The sequence below is a fragment of the Equus quagga genome, chromosome 8 (assembly GCF_021613505.1).
Source record: "Equus quagga isolate Etosha38 chromosome 8, UCLA_HA_Equagga_1.0, whole genome shotgun sequence".
Lineage (NCBI taxonomy): Eukaryota > Metazoa > Chordata > Mammalia > Perissodactyla > Equidae > Equus > Equus quagga.
This window is the reverse complement of record NC_060274.1, coordinates 10,641,538-10,660,028: the sequence shown is the minus strand read 5'-3', so window position 1 is coordinate 10,660,028 and position 18,491 is coordinate 10,641,538. Positions and strand designations below refer to the sequence as shown.

The window sequence follows — 18,491 nt, the reverse complement described above, 5'->3', positions numbered from 1 at the left end:
GGCATAATTCTATGTAGAATGTGCCTTATTAGCTTTTGTTTTTTACTGGTCAACTTTTCAGCCTTTGCAGGTCCTCCATCTGGGACTCTAGCAGTGAGGTTAATAAAGAGAATTAAAACCCCCAGACTCTAGGGAGGGGAATAGTTGAAATGCCTAATGCAGCAGGTGATTGGCTGTCTGGAATGGAGGTATGTGGCTCCTGTAAGGGTTCTGTCGCATTCAGGGCTTCTTGGAAGTTTCCTCATTCCCTGTATGGCCCAGAGGTACACAAGTCAGACCTGCCTCTGTAGTACTGATTTATATATATATATATATATGTCTTTTAAGATTTTATTTTTTTCCTTTTTCTCCCCAAAGCCCCGCGGTACATAGTTGTATATTCTTCGTGGTGGGTCCTTCTAGCTGTGGCATGTAGGATGCTGCCCCAGTGTGGTTCGATGAGCAGTGCCATGTCCACGCCCAGGACTCAAACCAACGAAACACTGGGCTGCCTGCAGCAGAGCGCGCAAACTTAACCACTCGGCCACGGGGCCAGCCCCTGATTTATCTATATTTTTAGGACCCAATGACACAGCAACAGTTAGCTTTATCTTAGAGAAGGATTTAGGAAAATCCAGCCCTGTCTTGAATGGATGTTTGAGTCATAGGACATGGAAGGGCTCGTCTTCCGAGGTTGTGGGCCCAGGTTGCCATGGTTGTGTTCCCACTGGAGGGTACAGGTGGGGGAGAGTGTTACTTTCTGCTTCACACTGTTCTGGTTTGAGGTGGGGTAGCTCACAGTAAAGAATTGTGTTGACAGCCTGTTCACAGCTTCCTCTCCCACCCTCCGTACCCCGATACAGCACCTTATAAGAGTGAAATCCTGTTTGAAACGCACCCAATAATAGTGAGTACTGTGAGTCCACATTCAGGCGCTTTGGATAAACTGTTAACTCTTAACCGCTAATCTGGAACCCGAGCAGATTCTGTATTTTAAATGTCTGCTTTGGAGCATATTAAAGTTTCCTTTCTCGAAGCAGATGAAATAGAAGACGTTGACAGGAAGATGCTATCCTCAAAATAAATTTGTGAGTTTTTTAACTCATCTAAATAAATTTTCTAACTCGTCTAAATAAATGTCTGAGACTAGAATATTCAATGAATTTATGGATTTTTGAAAACTCATTTTTCGCCCACACCACTGCCATTAGGCCTATGTGGGTATTTCAAGTTCACTAAAGAAAATGCCCAGTGAAATCCTTGCTGCCTGGGGTGTAGGACTGCACTATCCTACTACACTCTGGTTTGGGTATTAAGATAAGATATTGAAAGATTTCCCCAGATAAGGAGTCCGTCATGCAAACCACCAATTGCCATCTCTTAAGAAAATCATATTTGTCCTTTATCATAGTGGAAGAAAAGATCCTAACCAGTACTTCATGTTTCAGAAATTAAAGGAATAGCTTCTACTATGAAAACAGCCCATAGTCAGAAGTTACAGCGCTCTTACCGGTGGGATTGGCAGAATATAAGAAATATATCCTCCAGAAGATCTGTCAAGTCAGACTGTGGCAGCTAAAACCCATATTCTGCTCTAAAGATTTAAGAGAGAGCTGATTTCCGTAACCTGAAGAAAGTCTGAGGATATATTGGAATAAGGCAACCCAACGTCTCTGTTTCGGTTGGGGCAGAACTGAATAATAGTCAGAGGGAAGTGCAAGAAGAAAGTTGATCTTGGTCGTGATGTGTTGGTAATTGGTAGCAGTAGTTTCTACAATGTGGTTTTTTTTTTTTTAACTCACTAAATTTAATGACGCCACCAAGAATTCTTGAAGAGCAGAAGAATAATTCAATTGCTAATTGCTAAAAACTGTGAAATATATATTGATTTTGTAGCCACGGTGAAGGGAAAGAACTCGATGCCAGTAGAGTTTGTAGCAAAGTGACTGGAAGTATTCTTCGTTTTTTCTCAAATTTCGACAACAACCACAACTAGCAATATAATTCACATGAATTCACAGACCCTACTTTTTCTAACAATAAGCCTATTTTACCCTTGTTAATTTCAAGGAATTTATGACTAGGACCCAAGTGTTTATCGCTTAATACCTCCTGATGCCCATTGTACCCCAAGGGTCCTTATTGTGAAGATTAGCCAGCGAAATTGTCCAGGTTTCTATGGTTTAACATGTCATTTCATGTTACTTTTAAGAAGCCAATCGTCTTGAATTACTAATGGAAGAACGTCATCCAGGACATTGCTTTATACATAGTAAGTACTCAGTGATTTTTTACTTCATTTTTTACAATCACATAAAACCATCTCCAATTTATGTGAAAACTTGTAAGGCAAAAAAATATGCTTTCCAGCTGTTGCTTTTTCTTTATCCACTTTTGCCCAAAGTCATCTAATGTAGTAAAATTGAAGAGTTAGAGTGGGTTCTTGGCAGTAAAATTGACGTCCAGTACTAGTGTCTGTCATTCAAACTCCAGATTGCCATGTCGATTAATTATATCACTATTCCATCTTGGATAACTAAATCCATCCTAGGTTAGTTGATTATTTAGCTGCAGCACTGTAAAGGGAAGAAATGCTTTTTCACTGACCGCTACAACTTTTAAAAAATGGCATTTCTTGGTATTTCTTTGCCTATTAGTATTATATAGAGATAGCACAGTATTACTTAAAAAGGATGAATGACTTGTTTGCCAGAGGCTATTGTAGTTCAGAGTCAGTGTTTTTGTTCTTATTGAGTTCCTCTAGTTGTATGCTGTGGTAATTTAGAAAGGAATTAACCCAGGGAAGTTTTAGCCTCAGTAAAGGATTAATGTGGCAATTCTGTTCATCCCCTGTTTATTATTTGCTACCCAACACAGCAGTGGGAGAGCATAACTTACATGATTGTGTCTGATCAATAGTTTTGATTTGTTTATTTGTTTTGGTCTCACCAAAAAAAGTTGGAAAATAAACCTGCAAGTAATCACTTATCTGAGAATTTACCTGCTAAATGCACTTGCCATTTAGGTCTTAGCACTGCGCTTGCATTAAGTACATCCTACACGAGATCTGATTTGAAGAGGACATAAACCAAATTCCATTACTGACGTTTATTTATGTAGGCCTCTTTATTAAATATTGGGGAGCGTTTCAGGTTCATATGTCATTGCTGTCGTTAATAAATACCATTGGATGTTTATTGACTTTTGGAGCAAGTGTCCCTGAATGTTTCTTTACTGATCTTATCATTTAGAATAGAGGTCCGCAGACTCTGCCACCTCTGAGCCAAATCCAGCTCACCACCTGTCTCTGTAAATAAAGTTGTGTTTATGCTGTTTTGTTGATGTATCGTCTCTGGCTGCTTTTTCACAACAGCTGAGTTGAACCGTTGCAACAGAGAATGTGTGGCCTGCAAAGCCCAAAAGATTTGCTAACTGGCAATTTACAGAAAAGTTTGACCATTCCTGATCTAGAATAATAAAACTATAGGATTACGAACAACTAACAAAGGTTTAATTAACTATTAGTCTGGGCTTGGTTTCTGGAGTAATCAGCCACATGTTTATTTATTCAACAAATATTTATTGAATGCTTGCCGTATATCTGGCTTGGGGGATCTAGCAGGGAACAAAACAGACAGAATTCTCTGTACTCCTGGAACTCACATTCTTGTGAGAAGAGATAAGCAATAAACAGAGAAGTAAAATAAAAACTATGAGGAGTGTTAAGACTGTGTCGCCTCTAAGAAACATGGAACTCAGCACTTGTTAGTACTCACTGCCCCACCGTCTTGCTCCGTGAAGTATGTTAAGCTCTAATCATGTCTCAGTCCACCCGTTGTAAGTTATACATTCCTGGATGTGTGCTAATTTGCCAAAAATACTTAGGTTAGCCTGTTTTCTTCCAATTCTGTTATACACTAAAATTTCAATGTTTTGTTATTAAAAATGTTTAATTTGATGATTACCTTGATCCAGTTCTTTTTTGTTTGTTTGGGATTTTTTTGCTGATAAAGATTCACCCTGACCTAACCATCTGTTGCCAATCTTCCTCTTTTTGTATGTGAGCCACCATCACAGCATGGCCACTGACAGACCAGTGGTGTAGGTCTGTGCCCGGGAACCAAACTCGGGCCACCAAAGGAGAGCACGCCGAACTTAACCACTAGGCCACAAGGGCTGTCCCTTGATCCAGTTCTTAAAAGCTATTTTTAATTAGAAAAATTTCCCTCAAATCCTATGCTAGTGTAAAAAGTCTAAAGAAAATAATAGCAAACGAAATCCAGCAGTACGTTAAGAAAATAATGCACCATGACTAAGCGAGATTTATTCCAGGAATGCAAGGTTCGTTCAATATTAACAACTCCATTAATATTATAGACCATATAAATAAATTTAAGGAAAAATATCATGTCCTTTAATAAAGTTCAATACCCAGTCATGATAAAAACACTCAAGGAAATAGCAATTGAGAGATACTTCCTCAATATGGTAAAATTTTTATGCCTTAGCTTTAAAGCCAGTATCTTATGTAGTGGGGAAGCAGTAGAAACATTTCTACTAAGATAGAAACAAGGCAAAGATGACCACTATCTCCACTACTATGCAGCAGTGTTCTGGAGGTGTTGGCCAGTGCAGTTAAACAAGACAACTCAAAAGCGTAAGTATGGGCATAGAAGAAATAAAACTCTCCATTTATGATGACGTAATAGTAAACCTGGAAAACCCCAGAGAATCAATGATAAGTTAACTCAGTCTGTAAAAGAATTCAGTTCAGTAGCAGGATATAAAATTAACATACAAAAATAATATCCTTCCTCTACGCAAAGAATAAACAGTTAAAAGACATACTGGTAGAGAAAATCCCATGTGTAATAGCAACAAAGAAGATTAAATGCTTAGGAATAAATCTAACATAAAACATGCAAAACTGCTGTGTACGTGAAAGAAACTAAAGAAGACTGGAACAAATGGGAGCTATCTCCTATTCTTGAATGAGATGAACTCAGCAGTCATCAGTTCTCCTTAAGTTAGTTGATAATATCAATGAAATCCCAGTAAAAATATCAGAAACCCATTTTATATAGTTAGGTTGATATTAAAGTTCATATAGAAAAAACAAACATACTGGAAAACACTGAAAAAGAAAAACGGGGGTGGGGTTGAGGGCTAGCATTAAACATGTTAGGCATTAAAACATGCTGAAAGACTACATCTTGAAAGTTCTCGTCACAAAAGATAAAATTAGATCCTTATCTCCTATCACACAGAAAAATAAACTCCCCGTAGATTAAGATGGACCCATGCATGTACTTGAAGAAGACCGGGGGGAATTCCTCTTTAACTCAAAATGCAGAGACAATGAAGATTGACAAATTTGGCAATTTTTTAGAAAATTCCATTATAAAAGATACCATAAACAAAATCTAAAGACAACTGACAAACTAGGAGAAAATATTCACAACTTATACCACAAAGGGCTAACATCCCTAATATATAAAGAATGCTTAAAAATTTCAGGACAAAAGACTGAAAACCCAGATAGAAAAAAATGGGGGAAAGACATGAACAAACATTCACTAGCAGTGAGATAAAAATAGCCCAAACATGATAAAAGTGGTCAGACTTGCTCAAAATTAGAGGAAAGCTAGTTCAAAAATCTCAGGTGCCATCTCATATATATATATGAGACTGGCAAGTGTTTCTGAAGGACAGCATATTCTGTTAGTGAGATTATGTAGAGCCAGGCCCTTCCAAACGTTGCTGGTGAGAATGTAAATTGGTTCAGAGCTTCATGAGGGGAAATTTGGAAATGCATAACCTTTTGACCCAACAATCCCATTTCAAGGAATTTATCCTACAGATAGACCTCAAACATTACAAAAATGCATACACAAAAGACTGGGAACAACCCCAGTGCTCGAACATAGGAGAGTGGTGGCAGAAACTGTGGAGCACTCACACGAATGAGTACTATATACCTATTTTAAAAATGAGGAAAATCTTAGAAACTCATAGGAAGTACTTTCCAGGACATACTGTTAAGTGAAAAAAATCAAAACCTGAAAGATAATCTAGGACATCCTGCTTTTCATGTAAGGAAGAAGATAGTATAAGAGAATATACAGGTATCTTTCATTTATGGGGAAAAAAGTTTGTAGGAAAGATAAACCAAAAACTAAAGAGATTGGTTATTTATAGAGAGCGGTTGGGAATGGGGTGGAAAGAAAGAGATTGGGAATAGGGTAGCTGGGATGAGGAGGGAGGGAGTCTCCTGCGTATGTCTTTTTGTATAACTCTCACTTTTTGATCCATAGAAGGATTTCACATACGCCAAAAATATCAAAACAGTGAAGGCCAGTCGGGATGTGGGCGGAACTCAAATGGAATACAAACCCTGATGTGGCTCTGTTTTTCACAAGGATGTAGCTCAGTAATTCTGAAGTTACTTTGTATATATAATAGAATTGAGCAAATAAGTAAATTGATTTAATGAGAATTGGGTGTCGTACTGTTGGGGAAAGAAGTTGTAAATAAGGAAGACGAGGGTGAAAATGTACCCTCTAGTGTTGGGTTGGAATGAGCGGTAGTTGCATAAACTCACGCACACACACAAGTATCGAAATAGAGATGTGTGTATACGGATGGGTTAGCGCACATCCGTATATCTCCTCCCTCTGTGCACTGAGGGGGCTTAGAAGCGAGAACACCCCAGGAATAATGAGCAGACCTAGTGCCTCAATCTTAGTCTGAGGACCATTTTCTAATAACAGAACCAGGGCTCCTAGAAGTGGTTGATGACAGGGCTGAGGCAGGACAAATACGAGATGATCCTGGAGTATCTTGTGGTTCCAAAAAAGAAGGATTTGAAGGCGCTTCTAATGGCCAAAGCTGGAGCAGTTTGAGCAACAAAATAACGTTAGTGTTGGATTTTAACCCCGTAGAATAAAACAAATACCCAAGTGTATTCATTTTCTGTTCTTGTAACAAATTACCACAAACTTAGCAGCTTTAAACAACACACATTTATCATCTCACAGTTTTCCTGCCCAGGAGTCCAGGCACAGCTTGGCCGGGTCCTCTGCTCAAGGTCTCACAAAGCTGCAGTTGAAGTGTTGGATGGTCTGTGTTCTCATCTGGAGGTTAAACCAGGGCAGAATCTGCTTCCAGTCTCATTCAGGTTGTTGGAAGAAGTGAGCTGCCAGGTCCTGGGGCTGCCTGAACCGCATTGTGGAAGCTTACTTCTTCAAGGCCATCAGGAGCATCTGTCAGCTCTGAGAAGTCCTAGCTCCTCTTTTAAAGTCAGGCCTACACAGGATCATCTCCTTTTTGATGACTTCAAAGTCAGTAGATTAAGGACTTTAATTACATCTGCAAGATTCCTTTAACTTTGCCATGTAACATAATTTTAGGAGTGGTAGTCCGTCCTTTTGTTAGAGGTCAAGTCATAGGTTCTGCCCTCAGTCAAGAGGTGGGAATTACACAAGAATGTAATTCATTGGTGGTCAGCCTATAGAAAGTCTGCCACAGGGAGTCCATATGGATGGAAATCGTCTAATAAATACATAAGCAAATGGGGAAGAAGAGAGAGTTCTTCCTCACAATAGATTCCCGTTAGTAAATGTGGAAGGAAACAGGGAAATAAAGAGTGACCATTAGCAAACACCACTGTAGTAAATGTTGCAGACAAGATTCTCTAATGGATGCTAAAATTAGTGGGTACAAGTTTAAGGAGACACAGGATTTGCATAGTGTCAAATATTTCCCCTAAGATATTTATCAACTAAAAAGGGCAAAAGAGTAACTCTGTTGGAGGACCTCAGTAGGCGCCAGCTTTCCCAAGTCATCTGGGAACCGTCACGAGAAACGAAATGTCCGTGTCATGGACCCTTGATAGAATGAACTGAGAAGGGCGTGACGTTTTTGTGGTGCACTTCCCCAGAATGCCTAACCTCATTTCAATCATGAAAAAATAGCAGACTAAGCCAAGTTGGGAAATGTTCTGCAGTGTAATGGATAGCACTCTTCACAAGTGTCAAGGCATAAAATATAAGGAAGGACGGAGGATTTTTTATAGGCTAGAGGAAACTAAGGAGAAATAAGAACTAAATGCAATGTGAGATCCTAGACCAGAAAAAGACATTAAGTGGAATAATGGTGAAAGGCAAATAAGATCTTAAGTTAATAATGTACCATGTGAAGTTCCTCTTGATAATTATGTTGTGGTTCCATGAACATTAGGGAAGTGGGCTAAGGGATAGAAGGGAGCTCCTTGTACTGGTTTTATTACTTGCGTCTACGTCTAAAGTTAATGAAAAATAAAAGTTTTCCATAAAAAATCATGGTATAGACTTGTGCTGAGAGTTTTAAGTCAGCAAAAGTAGAAATTCACATGACTTTCTAATGCTTCGTTTTTGGTTTGTTGCACCAAAATCTTGCACAATATTGTGTGCATGGTCATTGGAGAATAAATGCATAGGTGTAAAGTGGTGGAATTTAGCTCACAGCGTATTTTTTTCCTGTTGTCATTTTTTCCCAGTGCACTTACATCATTCTAGACGTAGGCGAGGGGGAAGCTGGGGCTTTCTTTAAAAACTCAGTTTTAGTGTTAAAGCCTGCTCATAAAATTGGTTTGTTCACTATGCATGGCAACATTCTCTTAAAATAATTACCAAACTGTGTTTAAAAGGTTTTACCTATGATAGACATACGTCGTATAAAAATCCATGGGCTTGAAGGTGTTTACTTAATTCTGAATCGACTTCTTTATACAGACCATGGACACAAATGAGTCTTCTGTATTATATTTCTCAAGCATATTTTCTGATTCATCATCTGCTGTGACTGTGCCCATATTGTGCTTATGGAGGTGAAGTTATTTCTTAGTAACTATGAAACTGTCAGGGCCAGCCCAGTGGCACAGCGGTTAAGTTCGCACGTTCCGCTTCTTGGCGGCCCGGGGTTCACCGATTCGGATCCTGGGTGCGGACATGGCACCACTTAGCAGGCCATACTGTGGTAGGCATCCCACATATAAAGTAGAGGAAGATGGGCACGGATGTTAGCTCAGGGCCTGGCTTCCTCAGCAAAAAGAGGAGGACTGGCAGTATTTAGCTCAGGGCTAATCTTCCTCAAAAAAAAAAAAAGAAAGAAAGAAACTGTCAATGGAAAGATGGGAATAAAAGCAAATGGAGAATTTAAAACAGGTTGGGCAAATCTGTCTTTACCATGAAAAGGCTCTTGTTTGTTTCTTTAAAGGATGGATTTAATAAGTGAATTTTCTCGTTGCTTTAGAGAGATACCTGTTTTAGAATTGTGCCAGACAGCCAGTATTGTGAATTCACGAGATGGGTTTCTTACAGCCTTTTTTATTTTTACTTGAAATAAAGCGTCTGAGAGCAGTGCCTTGGGCGTGCCTAGTGTAAGCAGTGGCGTCCTGTGTTAACGGAGCATTGCTGTTCGTTTGGGCTGTGACGAGTCTGTGAATCCAGCCTGTCATGCAGAAACAATCATTATAATGTAAGCACTTACCGTCTTAGCGCAGCCGGTTCCCCAGTGACATTTTACAAAGTCAGGATTTGGCTGCAGAGTGCTGTAAATTTCTAAATGGACTGCAGATCGGGGGCCTTGGGGCATTTCACAGGAAGCATGTGACCCTGAGTGGACACACAGCAACTTTGTGTATCTGTAGCCAAGTGGATGACCAGTGTTTACCCTTGAAATTGTTTTCATCCAGAATGTTGTGTCTTTTACTTTACGTTTAATTATTTGGTACTAATCCTAATTTATTACACATGTCGAAGAGTAAATGAATGGTTAACCAAAGTCTGTACTGTTTGTTTTTTATTCTCCTGGGTGTTGCTCTAACTTAAGAGCAACTCCTAGTGCTTTCACAGCACAACCTTTCTCAGTGTCTATAAATTCAGGTTTTTATCTGAAATAAGAATGGCCATTGAACCCAGGAGCACTCAGAAATACATTCATAAGTTTTTCTAAAAGTAAGAAGCCTAAACTCCCCAAAACAGTTCGAGAGTGTTTTATGTTATATTTTAACCACTTTTTACACCTGTTATCCAAATGGATGTAAAATCACCTTTGTGCCTCCACGGCTGTCACAGACAACCGTTGTTAGAGTTAGTAAGGAGTGACAGTCCTGAGAGAGCCCGGGGACAGTGCTCTTCCTGCTCTGCTCTCAGGCTGCCTGGCCTAACAGAGATGCTGTTGGCTAGAAACACCAGAGGACTGCTGTTCTGGGTAAAACGCCAGGCTGTGCATGATGACCTGCACCTGGGGAATTGGTAGTACTCTTCTGTGCATTAATGTCCTTCTCTATTCACTTGTGCTTCATTTTAGCCATATTCCCAACTATAGAAGAGTAGGGCCTATGGGGTCAAAGCAGTTAGTTTGACCTGTCTGGCACGATCGCAGACTGCCACGCCAGAGGACTGTGCGGGGAGAGACGTATATGCTTGCGTGTGTGTATGTTTCTGTCTTTGTAATTTATTTTAGCAAAGGGGGAGGTTAGGAGATAAAATAGCATGGTCCTCATGCCAGGAGAGCTAATGCCTTGAGGATTCTGCTAAGTTCAACTGCCATTTTAATTCTATAATATTTTTAGTCTTAGAAATGCATTTCAACCTCTGAGCCAGAAAGTGAGTTGAGATCATCACGTACCTCTGATGGTTCTTAAATTTCAAAATCCTATCTCCTGCCTTCACAGAATTCATTGTCTCTCTTTAATTAATAAAATAAGAAGAGTTTTTTCCCTTTAATTCATGTTTTCAGATTAAGGACCATTAAATAAAGATTTATTAAATATTTGTTATGCCGGTGGAGGGATTAGAGTAAGACATGATTCCTGTCTCAAGGAGCTTACGTTATAGTTTGAAAAGACAAACTGAGCTGCCTTAAATCAATGGAAATCAGGTGGATGCTAAGTAGATGCTATTGCTTTATTAGCAGTAACAATCAAAAGAGATGCAAAATGAATTTCCTTCTTTAGTGGTAATATACGCTCCAGTTTATAGTAGAATGTCTTATGCTTTTGATTGAAGGTCTTCTCCTAGGTTTATGTTAAATCTCTAACTAATTATAAAGATGTTTTAGAAATCAATCGCTATTACTACATTGAATAAATATTACCAATGGAAAGTTGTTGGCCACTCTGCCTGCCCACTTGAAGCCTCGTTTAAACTCAGAGGACAAGTTCAGTTCATCAGTCGTGGATTTTATTAAATGCACTGAAGAAGTGTGTGGCAGGAGATTTCAGCTACTAACCGATTTGTCTGTGAGTTTGGGAATTCATTCAGTAAGAAATTGAGCTTTTCAGGAGCTCGTCTGCTAAATGTGTTTATGCATGTTTCCTCTTCGTTTTACCAAAAACGGGTCAAATATCACACTTTCAAGCTATGTCTTCTGTGTGCGGCTGCACCTTTTGTGATCATAAAGGTGAAGTGAATGTAACCGTGTTTTGGCCTTGTATAATTGCAGTACTAATGCAAAGGGTTCCCCATCCCCACCTCTCCTCCTGTGTTTTACAGGCAGTCAGATGCCTCCCCAGCCACCCGGGAGCCAGTCAGAATCCAGCTCCCATCCCGCCTTGAGCCAGTCACCAATGCCACAGGAAAGAGGTCAGTCTTCGGTTCATGTCTTACATACCTTTGTGTTTTGCGTGTATAAGGCTTATATGAATTTGCTTACCTATGCGTCTCCTTATAAATAATTTTTTTAAAGGATATTATGTTTCCTCATCAGATGAACAAAATAAACAGGAACCTACATGTAACAACAAATACGGAAAAGAAGGATGCTTTCTTGCAGATTGGGTGAAGTTTTACCAAAGCACAGTTCAAGACCCAAAGAATAGATATGTCCACATAGCACCGTGAGGCATAATTTATACATGGCTACAGTATGATATTTGATCTAGCTGGGCAAAAATGGCTATTAATGATTTGATTTGTATATTGGCCCTAATGAAGGAAAGTGTTAAGAGTGTGTGTGCATGTTTTGCTGTTTTCATCAATTACTTGTCCCATGATGTTTAATAGTAAAAATTTAAACACATCGTAAGATCTTGTATTATAAATTTGCAGGATCTTAGAACTGGAGCCACCTGAAAGATTGTACATCCAGTCACCTCAACTTTAACGAAACGGGACCATGTAGGTTCTATGTGACTTCCTCATTCTCAGAGGCTAGTTAGTGCCAAGGCCAGAAAAGAGAACATGGGCTTTTCCTGAAGCCCTTGAATGTTCAGGTCCTCCCACATCTGCAAACTCTTTGACTTTTAGCTAGTTCTGCATGGTGACCCCCGTATATTGTTATTGCCTTAGTTGAGGCCTTTGGCCTTCATTTGTTTACCTGTGTCTTTCTCTTCTTCAGGAGTAAAGCTACTTTTGTTGTCAGTGGTGGTGGTGATGATTTTAATCCAGATTAGTGTAGGCTGGGGTTTACAAGCACCTTCTACGGCTCTGCCACGTCACTTCCCACTGTCTGTGGGTCAAGGCCTGCCCATCCCACCCCATGGAACATGCCACTTTCCTTCCCTGACCTTCCTCTCTCACACTCGCCCAGAAGCCAGAAGCTGCTAGCTTGGTAGCTGATATTTGAAAGTTCCTGACCCCTAATGTTTATATTGGTTTCTATGTGATTGTGCAGATGATGATTTGCTTCTAGTTAGAATTACAAGGTTTCCGTTGTTCTACGTCGTAAGAACTCAGCAGCACGTCATTGAGAAAGTAACGCCAGTGAAAGGGTGCATTTGCCTTCTCTACACATCGTGTGTGTTGAAATGAATGTTTAGTGGAATAAAATGAAATTTTCATTTTCTAATACCTTTTTATATTTAACTTTTTATTATAACTTAATGTGTAGTTAACACTTTCATTCTCTCATAGATACTACAGTATGTTTTAATAATGGAATAGTTAATAGTTTTCCAGCTTTAGGGTGCATGAAAATCACCCAGAGAACTGCTAAAACAGATTGCTGGACCCCCCCCCAGATTTCTGATTCAGTGGGTCTGAAGTGGGGCACTTAAAATCTACATTTCTGACCAGTTTCCAGGTATTGCTGGTGCGGCCAATCTGAGGACCATACTTTGAGAACTACTGCCTTATAAGGATACTATAATGTATTTTAAGAATTGTGTGCTTGTGCATTTGTTTCTCTAACCTTTCCACTGTGACCTCCTATAAACCGATCTTGTGTCTCGCATCCTCTCTGTCAATTGCTTGTTCTGTTAACTGCTTGTATGGCTCAGGTCGCCTGGAAGACATTGCAGAGTTCATGGAGGGCACAGTAAGACCAAGCAAGGGGGAATTCTCCCCAAATTCCTTTTCTTGCCCATGGGTTGTACCTGCATTGTGTTGCTGTGTCAGGGAAGTAGAGAAAAAAAGATAAGAGATTCTCCTACATGGAAAGCCTACTCAGGCCAGACCCAGAGCTAAGATGAAGATGTTTGTTATTTCCTTTAATCCTCACCAAAACCCTATAACATTATTCTCACTGAAAGAAGTCTGCTTCTTTCGCCAGCATTAAAAGATAAGAGCTACCTTATTTGGAAGTCTTACAGTTCTAACCTTCATTACGAACAACTAAACAATAGAAATTTCCCCCAGATCCTCCAGCAACATCTCAGCTAACCCCTTCCAGCGGATGAGTGTTTAAGAAATTTGAAAATGTAGAAAACCAAATGTGAAGGATGAGATGACAATGAGGAAACGCAGTTAAATTAAACTTTTAACTTAATACAAATACATTTACAAGGCAAAATCTAGAGTTTTCCTCAAGTGTCACTGCATGGAAACTGCTGTGTAGATTTGTTTGTTATTTTTTTCCCTCTGATTATCTTTGTTACACGTAGTGAGATTTTGGTAACTGATAATGGGTACATAACAATCTGGGTAGTTATAATAACCATTTCCTTCAAATAGCAAATATAAATTCTATAATTTGCTAAATGTGAATTGAGTTTTATAAACATGTTCCCCAACTTCCTCTGAAAGACTGTGCTGGAGACATTCTGTGCATCCTGTGGTGGCTTCTGTTGGTTGGACAACCTCCTGATAAGGGAAAGTTCATATTTCAGAATGTCTGTTAGATGATGCTTTGTCATGCATGAGTTAAATTTCCTCTAAAATTGGGTAGCAAGGACTTTAAAAAAATGGCTTTGTTTTTTGTTAAAATCTAGGAAGAGATGTTAGTTCCTAATGACATTTGATCAAGTGTTTTAAGGACAAACAACACAGTCATTTTAATGCTTTGAAACTAATAAAAACACTTTTCTTGTTTGTTTTACCATCATTTGGCATGTGCCAACAGTGTATACAGTGCAAGGTAGATCTAAGGAAACACTTGCTAGAAAATTCTCCAATTTGACTGGCGTGTATTGAAAAGTAACTTAACTCTATGTATACCTTTATAATTGATGTATTTCCCCCCTTATTTAGGGATGTGATCAGAGAGGAGAAAATACATATTGGTGAAATAGCATCTTACTAAAAAAATTTATTGTTTCTCAGAAGCTATGGACCTTGGTGGACAAGATAAGAAAATAGCTTCTCTATTGCTGAGTGCTAAAACAACCAAGCTGAACAGTTCTTTTTACGCTTCCTTTGTTTTAATAATTAAAATATGAGAGTAAGATTCCACAATTGTACCCGTTTTCTTTAGAGTATCCATAGGAGATAGGCTTTCTTTAAGGCAAAGAACACACAGCTGCTCAGAGACAACTGCACAAAGCAAGAGGGGCAGCCTGCTCCTGTTCAGAGGTGCGGTTTTCTGGGTCCTCCCCAAAGTCCTCATGGGGGACACTGGTGGTAGCTTACTACTCTGGAGCCTAGGTCCCTCCAGGCTCGAGAAGCTGAACTCTTGAGCATGGCCTTCCTTCCTGCCTTCTTGGTCCTTGTATCCCCACTCAGGAAGAACGTTTATTAATGAACTGTATAATCTATTTAAGAGAATTTTGCAAAGCTGAGGCTGTCCCGGGACCTGAGCCACACTGGCAATCCCAAGGACACCTCCTCTTCCCACACTGAGTGCAGAGTCAGCGCTCTGCCAGGACATCAGGAACAGTGGCTCTCCTGCCCTGCAGAGCCCCACCCCCCATCTCCAGTTCAAGACCCTCTTTGTCCGGTGGTTCTGGTGTCAAGTTTGTCAAAGGACGTCAGTCACAAATCCATTTCCCCACATCGTATGTAGGCGAAAATAACTGAGTTTCTATAATTTTATATTTTCCATATATGAAAGGTGTATGCACAAATAAACGTGGACGTGACCGCCGTAGGTTACAAAAAGAAGGGAACCACTTGAGGTGTTTATTGGCCTCTTTATTCTGGTGTAGTGGTGTCCGCTACGTTTCCACCTACCTTTCAATATAAAGCTTGATTTGGGACTCTCCTGTTTGCATATTTTGTGGTGCTGAAACATCATACTAACTGAATAAAGAAAATTAGTTCAAATTCTTTGGTCTTAACTTCTTCATTACTGATATAAGTTTAAAAGAAAAAAGGTTGAAACTTCAGTTTCATATTCTGTAATATATTTGTCGTTGGTTTATATTTTGAACCAAATCTTCTCTATCTAGAGCTCAGATAATGACATGCAGAATTGCTGTTAAAGCGTTTCACCAAAAAAGTCAAGTAGTATAAATTATGCTACCTAAGGCACTGGAGGAGTGAAAATAAGACTAAAATACTGAAATATATTTTGCAAGAAAATTGTAGCTAACAAGTTTAGGTTAGTTTCATCCTTATTTTTTAATCTTTAACATATATATTTTAAATTTGAAAAGAGCAATAGGAAACAGCTTATTAACGTGTTGTCCTGTTTTCCAAGAGGGCTTGGAGGGAATACGGGATAGTCATTTGAGTAGATAAATAAATATAATTATTATTAACATCAAAATGATCGCATTTTTAACCCCTGTAAAATGTTAAGCTTAATGAAACTAGCAAATGCCCTTCTAGTTTATTGGATTAGCAATTAGGTGAAAACGTTTCAAGAAGGCTTATTTATTTGGACAGATGTAGAGAGGTCAGAATTAATTTTTTGAAAACCTTTTAATTGAATTCCCTCTTAATTTTCACAGTGGTGTCTAGTTAAATATTCATGTTAATGCCGGTGGTTTTCTGAAGGTCTGAACTCGATCTGGATTCTGAAAATCAACATAGCTTATTTAACCCTTTTCATCTGGCAGGCCAGCAGGGACTTCCTTAGTGTAATCCCATAGTATTTGAATAATTAGAAGGTAGTAATGAGGATTTAATTAGTCCTTGAGATATGCCGAAAGCAGAACCACTGAGAACTTTCCCTTTTGGACACGGGCTGCGAGCAGAACGATGCTGCTGCAGGACTGTGATGTGCTAGAAAATGTATTCTGTTGCTGGAGGCACTTCTTTGGCACCATTCTGTGACCGTCAGATCTGTACAGAAGGTATCCTGGGTGGAATCTTCCAGAATTATTGAATAGCGTCAGCCCCCTCCCCAGCCTTCATTTTTGTCCACTGACATGATGACCTTTTTTTCTTTCTTTCTACTGTTTAAACCAAGCTGTGGTCAAAGTGTACAGGCTCACCGTAACCTGGCTGAGAATGGCTTTTACTGTATCAGTGGTACCCAAATTAGGCAAACCAGACGAGCCGTGTATTTACCCTGTAGTTGTAGGACAAGGAGAAAATAACAAAATTTTGCAGCATTATACAGCTCGAGTATTTAATCCAGCCAAACTTAGGATTCTACAACAGCTATACGTCAAAAAGAATCACAAAATTCTCCTCTTTGGAATCTGATCTTCACGGTGGTACTTATCAGTAGCTCCGTTATATTTATAAATATAAATAGTACCATTATCCAGAAAAAGTGTGCAGCAGATGGGGCACAGTCAGGCACGTAGATGTTCTTTTTGTGTGCTGCCATGAAAAGGTGAGTCAGAATTTCTACATTTCAAAAATGTGAGGTTTCATGGGGCCCGCCTAGTGGCAGAAGTGGTTGAGTTTGTACCTCTGCTTCGGTGGCCCAGGGTTCATTGGTTCAGATCCCAGGTATGGACCTACACACCACTCATCAAGGCATGCTGTGGCAGCATCCCACATACAAAATGGAGGAAGACTGGTATAGATGTCAGCTCAGTGACAATCTTCCTCAAGCAAAAAGAGGAAGCCTGGCAACAGATGTTAGGGCCAATCTTCCTCACCAAAACAAAGTATGAGGTTTCAAACTTACATATTTTATGTAGATGATTGAATAGAATATGTCTTCATTATTCTTATTTTTTTCCTTCTGTTATTAATCCCAAATGTTAACTGCCTTGGTATAATTTTATTCCCACTGTGATGGTGTATTTTAGTTTCTTTGCAAAATCTGAATAGAATTCCTCACCAAATTTCTAGGCACATCCTATTTGCTTAGGGTGAGTCTTTCTCTTACTTTTTAATGTCAACAGCGAGAAAAGAGATCTCTTAACATAAATCCAGTGTGTTACTATAAATTAGACTGGACTCTTGAGGCCAGAACTAAATCTTATTGATGCTCTGCATCCCCATGTCTGCAACAGAGCCTCCCATCTGATAGATGTTCAACAAGGATTGAGCTGGACGACGGAAAATAATGCAGCCTTCACTGCTAGTCAGAAGTTTCAAATCTTTTCAGAGCACAGAACAACCAAAGAATGAAGTATTTCCTGTTCTGAAATTAAGAAAGCTTACCATATTAATGAGTCAGTTTTCAGTTTTACCATTATAGGTCATTTGCTGTAGCGTAGAGTATTTCTCTCTCTTGAAACACTGTAGGTGTTTTGATCTTGCACCAAAGTAAAGCTGCTTCTTCTGCCCTCCATTTTTCCCAGACACATTTCTACAACCATATGGACACCATGTGTGTATGGACACGGAGCTGGTGTCCTCACACCTGGAGCCTGGCACTTTATAAAGGAATTGTCCAGAGGCTGCCTCCCCCAACCCCACCTCGAGCGTACACCGTATAACCCAGAAATATTTAGATGGAAATAAGTAAAAATTTTGAAGTGTGTTTAATGCTGCCAGCTGGTTTCATAGTGATATTTACACCAAAAATTAGTTTTCAAATTTTAAAAGTTATTTTTGAATATCTGAATTGAGCTAACTCCTCAATTGTCAAGAACAGGTTAGTGAGTTCATACAGAAATGAAGGAGACCACCAAGATAATCATTAAGGAGTTGGAAGTAGGATTTAAGTTTGTTTTTCTGTTTTTGCGAACTACAGAAACTCTTTTGTTCCTCTTTCTACTGGATTCTTAGTTTTCAGTATGATAGTAAATCTGCAGATGCTGAAATGTTTCATGGGGTTCCCTGGTTGTCAGAAAATGTTCTCTTAATCTACCTTTCTAATTACCCTTGCATATAAACATACATATTTATATTGTGAGCCTATTAAATATAAAATGATGCTGCCTTTCAGCATGAGGATATTGTCAAAAAGAGAAAATACATCGCTTTCTTCCTGTATTGCTGTGTAAGTATAGGGGATCAACGTGT

The 18,491-nt window shown here is 39.2% G+C and overlaps 1 protein-coding gene across 9 annotated transcripts in view; it reads left to right on the top strand.

Annotated features, from left to right (window-relative positions):
• ARID1B (AT-rich interaction domain 1B) overlaps positions 1-18,491 on the top strand; it is a 413,283-nt gene that overhangs the window by 308,684 nt on the left and 86,108 nt on the right. For all 9 annotated transcript variants that reach the window (XM_046669908.1, XM_046669910.1, XM_046669906.1 and 6 more), the window contains one exon: positions 11,517-11,606. In XM_046669908.1, coding sequence (XP_046525864.1) covers positions 11,517-11,606 — 90 coding nt within the window. The remainder of the gene's footprint in view (positions 1-11,516; positions 11,607-18,491) is intronic.